This window comes from Balaenoptera ricei, chromosome 17 (assembly GCF_028023285.1).
Source record: "Balaenoptera ricei isolate mBalRic1 chromosome 17, mBalRic1.hap2, whole genome shotgun sequence".
Lineage (NCBI taxonomy): Eukaryota > Metazoa > Chordata > Mammalia > Artiodactyla > Balaenopteridae > Balaenoptera > Balaenoptera ricei.
Window position 1 is genome coordinate 19,115,985 of NC_082655.1, and position 13,061 is coordinate 19,129,045.

At 35.7% G+C, this 13,061-nt stretch overlaps 1 protein-coding gene across 5 annotated transcripts in view; it reads right to left on the reverse strand.

Annotated features, from left to right (window-relative positions):
- The window catches only part of COL14A1 (collagen type XIV alpha 1 chain), a 264,099-nt gene that overhangs the window by 213,745 nt on the left and 37,293 nt on the right, over positions 1-13,061 (reverse strand). For all 5 annotated transcript variants that reach the window (XM_059901421.1, XM_059901422.1, XM_059901423.1 and 2 more), the window contains 2 exons: positions 10,856-10,981; positions 1,353-1,469 (listed from right to left, as the gene is read on the reverse strand). In XM_059901421.1, the coding sequence (XP_059757404.1) occupies positions 1,353-1,469; positions 10,856-10,943 (205 nt within the window). In that variant the 5' untranslated portion in view covers positions 10,944-10,981. The remainder of the gene's footprint in view (positions 1-1,352; positions 1,470-10,855; positions 10,982-13,061) is intronic.

A 13,061-nucleotide genomic window follows, 5' to 3' on the forward strand; every position in this document is an offset into this window, starting at 1 on the left:
GCGAAAGCTTTTAAGTTTCATCAGGTCCCATTTGTTTATTTTTGTTTTTATTTCTATTTCCCTAGGAGGTGGGTCAAAAAGGATCTTGCTGTGATTTATGTCATAGAGTGTTCTGCCTATGTTTTCTTCTAACAGTTTTATAGTGTCCGGCCTTACATTTAGGTCTCTAATCCATTTTGAGTTTATTTTTGTGTATGGTGTTAGGGAGTGTTCTAATTTCATTCTTTTACATGTAGCTGTCCAGTTTTCCCAGTACCACTTATTGAAGAGGTTGCCTTTTCTCCATTGTATATTCTTGCCTCCTTTAGCAAAAATAAGGTGACCATATGTGCGTTGGTTTATCTCTGGGCTTTCTATCCTGTTCCATTGATCTATATTTCTGGTTTTGTGGCAGTACCATACTGTCTTGATTAATGTAGCTTTGCAGTATAGTCTGAAGTTAGGGAGCCTGATTCCTACAGCTCCATTTTTCTTTCTCAAGATTGCTTTGGCTATTCGGGGTCTTTTGTGTTTTCATACAAATTGTGAAATTTTTTGTTCCAGTTCTGTGAACAATGCCATTGGTGGTTTGGTAGGGATTGCATGGAATCTGTAGATTGCTTTGGGTAGTATAGTCATTTTCACAATGTTGATTCTTCCAGTCCAAGAACATGGTATATCTGTCCATCTGTTTGTATCATCTTTAGTTTCTTTCATCAGTGTCTTATAATTTTCTGCATACTGGTCTTTTGTCTCCTTAGGTAGGTTTATTCCTGGTATTTTATTCTTTTTGTTGCAATGGTAAATGGGAGTGTTTCCTTAATTTCTCTTTCAGATATTTCATCATTAGTGAGTGTATAAGAATGCAAGAGATTTCTGTGCATTACTTTTGTATGCTGCTACTCTACCAAATTCATTGATTAGCTATAGTAGTTTCCTGGTAGCATCTTTATGACTCTCTATGTTTAGTATCATGTCATCTGCAAACAGTGACAGCTTTACTTCTTGTTTTCCAACTTGGATTCCTTTTATTTCTTTTTCTTCTCTGATTGCTGTGGCTAGGCTAAAACTTTGGAGGTAAATTTTAATTGTCAGTAGACCAAAAGAACTGATCCATGTTGAAACAGAGGTAGTGAGGATTCTTGATAGTCTGAAAATTTTGCCTGAGGAAAATTATGGGGAGTCCAATAGTTATTCTTTAGATTTGGGGAACATTATTTTCTTGAGTAGAGGGTAAGTTTTCAAGCTCCAAAGATTAAATAAAACCAAAATCTTTCAAATGAGCTTAAAGCAGCACTTAGCACAATACATTTTTAGTTCCCTGTGTGCAAAAAATTGCTAATACTCTAAAAAATACAGTTGAGTGTTTTTACCTGAAGCTGGAGTCACAAGAAGTTTGTATCCACCAAATTTCCCTCTCGGAGCCTTCCATGAAATCTGGATACTATCATGAGATAATACATTATACCTTAACCTTGTGGGTGGAGCCACTGAAAAGGAAAAACAAAAATTGTTTAAATGTTGAAACTTTTAAGCTTCCACTGTTAAGTTGAAAAGCCAAAGTAATGTAATCACAATATGCAAGACTTCATTTTCTTTCTACAACTGCATTAATGAATTGATCAGTTTGCAAAATAACACAAACCCAAAACCATTTGTTTCTTACTCAGGAGATAAGCATTTGCCAAGTAGTACCGATCTTGTGACAAAGAACTATGACTTAGGGTTAGAATTTAATACCTTAGCCCAGCTTAATAATTGAAGCCAACCTTGTAAAATGATTTTATTATGTTACAAGGATGAATTTTTCTACTTGGAATACGTAAGCTTTTGTAATCTACTCTAGTGGGATCTGTTTTATGCCTTTAGGTTTTTCACTTTATTAATTGAGTACTTTTTATGATATGATAATTTAAGGTCATCACAGACATAGTATAGTAATAAGATCTTCATTTAAAAACATTTTGAGAAAGAGATTGTAAAGGACCAAAATAAAAAAAAATAATAATAATAAAAGATAATTGCTTTATAAACTTGGATTCATTCTTCCCGTGTAGCTGATTTATACCTTTCAGAAAGACACACAGCACATGGTCATGAATCACCCCAGCATATTTAATCTTTCCCGATAGTTAACAAAATAGATCAGTCTATATTACTTTTTGTGTAAGTCATTCAAACTTCAAAACATATTTTTGGAACTCTACAGCAATGCTCCAGAATTTCTAAAGAAATATTTTCGTAAGAAGATTTTTACTATATAATATATAAATTAGTTTGTCACAAAAGAAAATTTAATGCTTAACAGAAAAGTTAGCACTTATTACCCACTTTTATGCCTGGCCTTTCTTTCCCACTTTAGGACACAGAGTCTGGGGAAGGAAACAAACATTCTTTTTAATAGGTATGTAGCATAATATGGGGTTTGGACATTAGTTTGATTCCCAGTTCTGTCACTTATTAGATGAATAAGCTTGAGCAAGTGATTGTTTCTTCCAAAGCCTTATCTTTAGAAAAGGTGACAGCAATACTTTCTGCACAGGATAAGTGAAAATGTTAAAGAAGATAACGGATATAATGCATTATGATAGGTGGCCAATAAATGTTTGTTCCCCTCCTCTTTTACTTCATCTAATGGATGATCTCAAAAGCTTATTTAATATTCACAAAAATACATTGCTATCCCAATTTTATATATAAGGGATACAAGGAGAAGCTAAGAGATTCATCCAAATTCACATACTGGTGCACGACAATCTCTGACCTCAAACAAGATGCTCTGTTTCTTCAGGAGAAGATTTATATTAAGAAGTCATCCTTCACTTAGCTAGAAGAATGAGTAATTTAACACTACAAACTCTCCGCTCATCTGAAATCAGCAAGAACTGAAGGACACAATCTTAAGAGTAGTATTCTCTCTCTACTTGCCCTTTACTACCTCTTAGTAGAGAATGCTAGTCATGCAAAACAGAAACACAGGCTTCCCATTCTCAATCTGACATGAATGAAAGAGTCTACATTTCTCTGGCTTATGGAGAAATATGGATTTATCATAAGAACTGCTATGTTGAACTAGAAAAGGAAGTTGGCTAAACCTAACATTTGGATGAACAGAGAAACTATTACTGTTTGGCTTCGACTGGAACTTGGGGAGAAAAATCTATTTATAGATAGGTTCTTATTACTTATAGAAGAAAATTAAAAATAAAAGTTTTTAAATGTTAAACAACACATCCAGTTTCTGAGCCAAATCTTGCCAGTGGGCTGGTAGACATCCTTGGCCAAGCTTATCGTAAGGTCCTCATTTTTGCTCTTTTTTTTAAAAACTGAGTACACAGTATAAAGTTTACTAAAGCCCTGACAGAGGCTTCTGGTGTGTATTTTTAAGCATTTCTAATGATTTCTAGCTTTGTTTTAATTGAACTTAGTTTTTGAAATCTAGTATTTGTATTACTGGGATCTGCATTTTTTTTTTCCTTTTTTTTGGCCACACTTACAGCTTGTGGGGTCTTCCCTGGCCAGGGATTGAACCCAGGCCTCCGTAGTGAAAGCCCAGAATCTTAACCAGTAGGTCACCAGGGAAGTCTGGGATCTGCACTTTTATTTTTGATTTCTGCTAATTCTTATAAAGTATGTCAGGGGTTGGCAAACTACCACTCATGGGCCAAATCTGGTCCATTGCCTGCTTTTATAAATAAAGTTTTATTGGAAGACAGCCATGCTGATTTGTTTACATATTGTCTGTGGCTTATTTCACACTGCAATGGCAAAGTTGAGTAGTTGTGATAGATACCGTATAGCCCACAATGTCTGGAATATTTATTATCTGGCCTTTTGCAGAAAAAGTATGCTAACCTCTGAAATAAGTGCACAATATATATAAAGTGTGCAAAGTGACATTACTAGATAAACATGGTAATCCTGAAAAAATGGCAGTGTTGGTGCTGAAATAGTCATTCATCAGTAGAGCAAGGAAGTCTAAATGTGATAAAGTGTTTAAAGAGTGCTAATGTCTAATGTTTGGAATTTAAGGCTGTAGAAAAGTCAGATGCAAGAACCACCACTCCCTTCAAAGTGAGGCTCACTTGTTTGGAAAGGAATGGAACTTGACTCTTTGTACGGTCAAATAGTTTTAAAACACTTGGAGTTAATGACCATATTTCCAACTACTTCCTGCAACACATAGGGATCAGTTGGGAAGAAAAATTCTCTCTTGTTTTAAGCACTGGCTTTGTTATAATTTGTTACAGCAGCAATAGAGAACTAATACAGCCAGTATTAAAAGGTATACAGGAAACTAACTCTCTCCTCCTAATCAACCTAATGCACTTTACCTCTTAGTCTCTGCATGTAATTCTTAACTTTCCCTCTACAGAGAATGTGAACCTCCATTGGCCCAAATAACTGTTTATACCTGGATTATTCCAGTATTTTCTTTTCAAGACAAGTTATTAAATGAATTGGAACACAGAGAATGTAATGGTGTGTTGGCTGTAGGGGAAAAATATGTATACCATGACAGAATGGTGGCACCAATACTGTCTCAGAACTTCACAGTAAATCTATACTTGGTTCTAGCAGTGTTTGTTTTGGATGGTTACAAAAAGGAACCACTGAAGATAAAGTAACTGTCACTTAAAAACTTCAAAGCATATACATTTGAGACTTTGCATAGGGGCTAGATTTCACTTTATAAAGACCTCTGTGTTAACACATTTACCCACACTTTTTGCTGTTATTAGTAGTCAGATATATTTGGAAGTTTGAGAATATTTTCTTTACTGCTGTTTTCACCATCTTTGTAATAGATCATGAGATTATAACATTTTAGATTCTAAGCAAGATAAAAAGAACTCTCTAGCATATCCCAGAGTAAATTTCCCTCAAATTTTAATTTCTCCTATTTATAAAACAATACTTTTAATACATTTACCAATACATTTAATTAAAAAATGACTGAGATAAAAAGTTAAGGTCTTCTGTTATTTGTTTGTGGTTTTTAAGACCACTTGGAAATATAATACAAATACTTCTCTGCTGTTTGAAGGTTTTTTGCTTAATAAATGTAATAGTTTATTCCACCAGTATAGCACCCTAAACTATGTTTTGAAGGGGAAAACACTCTCAGTGCCCATACTGCTCCATTTCTAACAGTCAGAGATTTTTGGTTGCAAATAAAAGAAACTTTCTCTGGCCAATTTAAGCAAAAAATGTATTTACTGGTAGATAATGAAGTAGGTCATATAATTATAGTAAAAGTTAAATAAGCTTTGAAAGTATAGGAATCTGGGAACACTCTGGATACAGTTTCTAGGAACTAGTGACCATTTTTTCTTAGGGCATGTCTTTGGAATGAAATGACTGGAGCTATTTTCCATCCTTCCATCACTGGACACAAGTTTCAGATTCTTGGGAGAGTTGGCCTGACTGGTTTGAGTAATTTTCTCATCCCTTAGCCCAGAGAGGAAGTCTGGTGGATACAGCAGCCAAGGCTCCGTGTGGTGTGGGAGGGAGTGTTGTTCCTTGGAAGAAAACCAAGAGACTGTTAGAGATGCAAGAGGCAGACTTCCCTGGTGGTGCAGTGGTTAAGAATCTGCCTGTCAATGCAGGGGACAGGGGTTCGAGCTCTGGTCCGGGAGATCCCACGTGCCACAGAGCAACTAAGCCCGTGCGCCACAACTACTGAGCCAGCGCTCTAGAGCTCATGAGCCACAACAACTGAAGCCCATGTGCCTAGAGCCCGTTCTCGGCAACAAGAGAAGCCACCGCAATGAGAAGCCCGCGCACTGCAACGAAGAGTAGCCCCTGCTTGCTGCAATTACAGAAAGCCCGCGTGCAGCAACAAAGACACAACTCAGCCAATAAATAAATAAATAAATTTATAAAAAGAAAAGTGAGAAGGGAGGTGATCGTGAGTAGGGAAGAACAGAAGATCTTCATTTCAGTGTTCCTTTGTAAAAAGTAGTGTTTCAAGAAATTAATGAGAGTATTCCATTAGAAAGATTTCAGTTGAGTTGAGTTGAACTGAAGTGAAAGAAAGGAAGGAAGGAAGGAAGGGCAGAAAATTAGTCCTTTAATACATATTCATATTATGAAATAAAATTTCTTAACTACCTGATAACAGTGAGTCTGACAGAATGACATAAACATTCTTTTTCTGCCTACAAGATTTGATTTCTATGAGAATGATTGCAGTGAAATTCTCTGAGTTTTTTTTATTTTATTTTTTTAATATCTTTACTGGAGTATAATTGCTTTACAATGGCGTGTTAGTTTCTGCTGTATAACAAAGTGAATCAGCTATACATATACATACATCCCCATATCTCTTCCCTCTTCCGTCTCCCTCCCACCCTGCCTAGCCCACCTCTCTAGGTGGACACAAAGCACCAAGCTGATCTCCCTGTGCTATGCGGCTGCTTCCCACTAGCGATCTATTTTACATTTGGTAGTGTATATATGTACATGCCACTCTCTCACTTCGTCCCAGCTTACCCTTCCCCCTCCCTGTGTCCTCAAGTCCATTCTCTATGTCTGCGTCTTTATTCCTGTCCTGCCCCTAGGTTCCTCAGAACCATTTTGGTTTTTTTTTTAGATTCCATATATATGTGTTAGCATATGGTATTTGTTTTTCTCTTTCTAACTTACTTCACTCTGTATGACAGTCTCTAGGTCCATCCACCTCACTACAAATAACTCAATTTTGTTTCTTTTTATGGCTGAGTAACATTCCATTGTATATATGTGCCACATCTTCTTTATCCATTCATCTGTCAATGGACACTTAGATTGCTTCCATGTCCTGGCTATTGTAAATAGAGCTGCAGTGAACATTGTGGTACATGATTCTTTTTGAATTATGGTTTTCTCAGGGTATATGCCCAGTAGTGGGATTGCTGGGTCGTATGGTAGTTCTATTTTTTGTTTTTTGAGGAACCTCCACAGTGTTCTCCATAGTGGCTGTATCAATTTACATTCCCCCCAACAGGGCAAGAGGGTTCCCATTTCTCCACACCCTCTCAAGCATTTATTGTTTGGAGATTTTTTGATGATGGCCATTCTGACTGGTGTGAGGTGATACTTCATTGTAGTTTTGATTTGCATTTCTCTAATGATTACTGATGTTGAGCATGTTTCCATGTGTTTGTTGGCAATCTGTATATCTTCTTTGGAGAAATGTCTATTTAGGTCTTCTGCCCATTTTTGGATTGGGTTGTTTGTTTTTCTGATATTGAGCTGCATGAGCTGCTTATAAATTTTGGATTTTAATCCTTTGTCTGTTGTTTCATTTGCAAATATTTTCTCCCATTCTGAGGGGTGTCTTTTCATCTGCTTTATGGTTTCCTTTGCTGTGCAAAACCTTTTAAGTTTCAGTAAGTCCCATTTGTTTATTTTTGGTTTTATTTCCATTTCTCTAAGAGGTGGGTCAAAAGGATCTTGTGGTGATTTATGTCATAGAGTGTTCTGTCTATGTTTTCTTCTAACAGTTTTATAGTGTCTGGCCTTATATTTAGGTCTTTAATCCATTTTGAGTTTATTTTTGTGTATGGTGTTAGGGAGTGTTCTAATTTCATTATTTTACATGTAGCTGTCTGGTTTTCCCAGTACCACTTATTGAAGAGGTTGTCTTTTCTCCATTTTATATTCTTGCCTCCTTTATCAAAGATAAGTTGACCATATGCACGTGGGTTTATCTCTGGGCTTTCTATCCTGTTCCGTTGATCTATATTTCTGGTTTTGTGGCAGTACCATACTGTCTTGATTAATGTAGCTTTGTCTGAAGTCAGGGAGCCTGATTCCAACAGCTCCGTTTTTCTTTCTCAAGATTGCTTTGGCTATTCGGGGTCTTTTGTGTTTCCATACAAACTGTGAAATTTTTTGTTCTAGTTCTGTGAAAAATGCCATTGGTAGTTTGATAGGGATTGCATGGAATCTGTAGATTGCTTTGGGTAGTAGAGTCATTTTCACAATGTTGATTCTTCCAATCCAAGAACATGGTATATCTGTCCATCTGTTTGTATCATCTTTACTTTCTTTCATCCGTGTCTTAAAATTTTCTGCATACTGGTCTTTTGTCTCCTTAGGTAGGTTTATTCCTAGGTATTTTATTCTTTTTGTTGCAATGGTAAATGGGAGTGTTTTCTTAATTTCTCTTTCAGATTTTTCATCATTAGTGTATAGGAATGCAAGAGATTTCTGTGCATTACTTTTGTATCCTGCTACTTTACCAAATTCACTGATTAGCTCTAGTAGTTTTCTGATGCATCTTTAGGATTCTCTATATATAGTATCATGTCATCTGCAAACAGAGACAGTTTTACTTCTTCTTTTCCGATTTGGATTCCTTTTATTTCTTTTTCTTCTCTGATTGCTGTGGCTAAAACTTCCCAAACTATGTTGAATAATAGTGGTGAGAGTGGGCAACCTTGTCTTGCTCCTGATCTTAGTGGAAATGGTTTCAGTTTTTCACCATTGAGAACGATGCTGTGGGTTTGTCATATATGGCCTTTATTATGTTGAGGTAAGTTCCCTCTATGTCCACTTTCTGGAGGGTTTTTATCATAAATTGGTGTGGAATTTTGTCGAAAGCTTTTTCTGCATCTATTGAGATGATCATATGGTTTTAATCCTTCAGTTTGTTAGTATGGTGTATCACATTGATTGATTTGCGTATATTGAAGAATCCTTGCCTTCCTGGGATAAACCCCACTTGATCATGGTGTATGATCCTTTTAATGTGCTGTTGGATTCTGTTTGCTAGTATTTTGTTAAGGATTTTTGCATCTATGTTCATCAGTGATATTGGCCTGTAGTTTTCTTTTTTTGTGGCATCTTTGCCTGGTTTTGGCATCAGGGTGATGGTGGCCTCGTAGAATGAGTTTGGGAGTGTTCCTCCCTCTGCTATATTTTGGAAGAGTTTGAGAAGGATAGGTGTTAACTCTTCTCTAAATATTTGATAGAATTCGCCTGTGAAGCCATCTGGTCCAGGGCTTTTGTTTGTTGGAAGATTTTTAATCACAGTCTCAATTTCAGTGCTTGTGATTGGTCTGTTTATATTTTCTATTTCTTCCTGGTTCAGTCTCAGAAGGTTGTGCATTTCTAAGAATCTGTCCATTTCTTCCAGGTTGTCCATTTCATTGGCATATAGTTGCTTGTTGTAATCTCTCATGATCCTTTAAATTATTTGAGCTTAAAGAGAATCTTCCCTCTCAAAAAATACAGCACAACAAAATAAAAATACCCCTGTTCTTTCAGTAACAAGGCTAACCCTGCAGTCGAAGAAGATAACAACTGGACCCTCCTTGGTCTTCTCGTGAAATCCCTGTTTGGGATGTTTATATATTCACAAATGTTGTAATTGGCCGTATCCCACATAGGAAGCCTGACTTCACTATAGAAAAGATGAGTTTGTTGGCTCGCTCTGGGTTCTTGGTGTGTGCCAGAAATCAAGCTTTACACTTAATTTTTGTCTTTAAAGATTTTAACTGACACAAATTAACTTTTGAGTCAAGTTCATGCAAGCATTTATATTTATTATAGAGTTAAGTATATGTATTGAAGCACCTCCTTTGTGCTTGCAAAAAGAAAAATCATGGTTCTGGTATTAAATGTACACACATTTTTGTTCCATGAGATAAGAATAATTATTTCTCCACTGCACTGACAGTGTTTCTGTCAATCTTGCTGCCTTTGCTTTGGCACAAGTCCCAGTGCCTTCCATACAGGGAAAAACGAGCTAACTTTGAAGTTCAAACCTGTGACCTCAGGCCTGTTTCTTTCTTAAGTAACATATCTTCTTTTCAATGTTTTTCCCCTAAAAGCAAAAACCTAAAGGAAATATAAAGTTTGTGTCTAACCAAGATTTTCTTTTAATGATTATAGAATATTTATGCATATCTAGGCAATAGATGGGGGTCCATTGATAAAAGAAAATGGTGGTATTGTTTTTTGCTAGTTGTTGTAATGGGACTGTAGTCATATAAACCATTTGTAAATTGTTTTAAAAACAAGTTGAATATTGATGGATTTGGTTGTTGCCTTTGCTACACACTTTATTTCCTCAAGTAGTTCAGTTGAAGCCAATGCCACTATGGGTTCTAAAGCACCGTCCGTGTTGTCTGGGCATGATCTGTGGTATCTGGGCATGGTCAATGTTATCCTCATTACTTCTCCTGGAGGTTCAGAAGGTTGGCCTATTGACTGAAAAGACGTTGTGGGCTATAAACTCAGACCACATTTAAAGAACAAAAGCCTGGGTAGAAGGTGCTACAAAGATTTCTAATCTTTAACCTAGGAATCCTGATTGTTGTTAACTTCTTTGCCCTCCTTGCAATGTCAAGACACTTGGGGTGCAGATAGAATCAGTTGGCCCTCTTAGAACTGACTAGACTGAAGCCTCCATTCTGCTTCTTATACTTTTCCACTCGATGCTTCCCAGGATGCCCACTTCCTGTCACCCAGGTATGAAGTGGCAGAAATATTTTGTTGACAGTCTTTTTAAGAGACAAGGCATGATCGAGATACATATATACACACCTTATAGCCCCTTATTAACAGAATTGATTTTGCAAATTTGACTTTACTGATTAAATTTGTATGACATATTCAGAAGCACATTAAAAATGAGCTGTTTAACCAACTGCCACAAAATTAATATGCTCAGTCACTGGTGAGGTCGTAACCTTCATCAAAGTTGTGCCACATTTCTACAATGTAAACAGTTAGTAAAACCGAGTAAAAGCCAACATATGACCCTGCCTAAAATCACAGCTGAACCAGTGAAGCACTCTTAAGGTAAATAAAATAAAAAATGATAATCAGAACCAATATGGCCAGACTCCCAGACCCTAATGATTATATTCAACTTTTCCATTACCTTGACCCTGGACATTGGTGCAAAAATAAGCAATTGCCAAAAAAGCTGGAAACAGCCAGTGCTGCATCTTGCACTGAAAAATCTTCATTTTATTTCCTGCTTTTCACATGGGATGTAACATCAGTCCTAGAAACAGAGAACACAGAGATATTTTGAGAAGACTTAAAATAAATTATATGCAGTCATCTAAGACAAACAAGCCAACATGTATTAGTATTGTCAGGAAGTAACTCATTCCTTAGGGCATTGTATATTTCACTCTAAAACGTACACTGATAAAAGAAAGATTTTTGAGAAGATGTTGTAAATGAAGAGAATTATTAGAAATATTTGGGCGAGAAGTTCAAAAGGTACTCTGTGACTCTTTTGTAAGGCAAAAATAGCACAATGAATTTCCCAGATGGATAAATTCCAAAAGTTGGCCTGAAATGAGCCTTATAATCAGACAGTTACAACTCCCTTGCCAGTCATAAGTATAGATATACAGGACGATTCTTCTAGTGATCAAGGAGCATTTGAAAAACCACTTTGTGCGATTATTAAATCACCACTGAGCTTTCACTTCATTGGGCTGAATAACCCTTAATCTTTTCATCTTTTCTTATAATTTTTTTCTCCATGTGTGAATCTAAAACTCTTCCAAGATCATCCTTTTCATTAGAATATCAATAAAAGAAAAGCTCCAAGAAAAGGTGAAAGAAATAAAAAAGGGGGAAATTAAGGAAGGAAAAGAAGGAAGGAGGGAGGGTAGGAAGGACGGAGGGAAAGAAGAGGGGGGAAAGTGTGAATGTTTGGGGTTAATTTAAAAGGCCAGTCTACAAGTGCTTGACTACAATTCTATTGCAAGCCATTACAGAGGAGAAATTCTGAGTCTTTACCTCAGAAATTAAGACATCTCAAAAGTTTTCTTCTATCCAGGGCATTTTTTGAAGTAGGTATGATTATAGTATTGATTTACAGATAAGGAAAATGAGGCACAGAGAGTTTCCCCAAGTCACATAGATAGTGAGTTCAGGATCCAGGATTTCAGCCCACACAGACAATCAGACATGGTAGAAGCATCTTAGGAAAATGCTTCTAAAGTATCACACTTCATATCGCTTTCTTTTCACTTTAAAATATCTTTTCTCACTCTGAATACAAAAATAATGAGTTTAATCATAGAAAATTAGAAAATACAAGAAAGCACAGCAAAGAGTATGTGCGAATATTTGCTGATGACATAAATGTCCTGTTACAATATGCATGGCAATATCGCAACTTATTTATTATCTAGCTTTATTTGGAAATTTAGATTGTTTCTAAATTTCCCTACTACATGTAACACTGCAATGACAATCCTTATTCACATCTCTTTGAATACATGACTATTGATTTCTTTGGCTAAATTCCCAATTGTAGAACTGTTGGGTAAAACAAGATGTTTTTTTTAAAGGTTTTTAAAACATAGGTACATAATGTCTTATACTGATTGCCACTTCTATCAGCATCTTATATGAGTACCAAATCACATCACTTCCATCATCACAGGGGTTCATTGCTTTCAACATATCCTGATTTGACAGGTAAAATGTGATTATCAGAATATCACCTTAATTTGTTTTTTTTTATAATCAGTAAAATGTAACATTTTGTGTTTGTTAGCTACTTATACTTTTTATAAAATACCTGTTCATATATTTCACCCATTTTCTCATTGATTTGTAAGAACTCTTTATATATTATTAATTTTAACATATATACTGCAGTATTTTTCAAGTTTGTTTTTGACCTTTCAATTTTGTTTTATTGGGTCAAGATTTTTTTTTTTTAATCAAGGCATCTGATTTGATCTTTTTCTTTATGGTTTCTGATTCAGTGTCATGGGTAAAATCGTTTTTTCCATCTCAAGGTATATTTCTAGTTATCTTAATTTTTTAATTCCAGTTGTGAATGGAAACCTGATTATTTTTTAATACAGAAAAGATAGTGATTTTTATCTGTTTATTTTATAGTAGGCCACCATTCTGAACTCTTACTCTATATTTTTTCAATTTAATCTCTTGTATTTTCCAGGTTGACAATTGCAACCCCCGTGTGTGTGTGTGTGTGTGTGTTTAATTATATAGGCCAGGAGTTTTAAAACCATTATCTTACAAGGAATGCCTCAAATATTTCATCATTAAGTATATTGCTAGTAGTTAGATTGAGATATATTGTCTCTTTC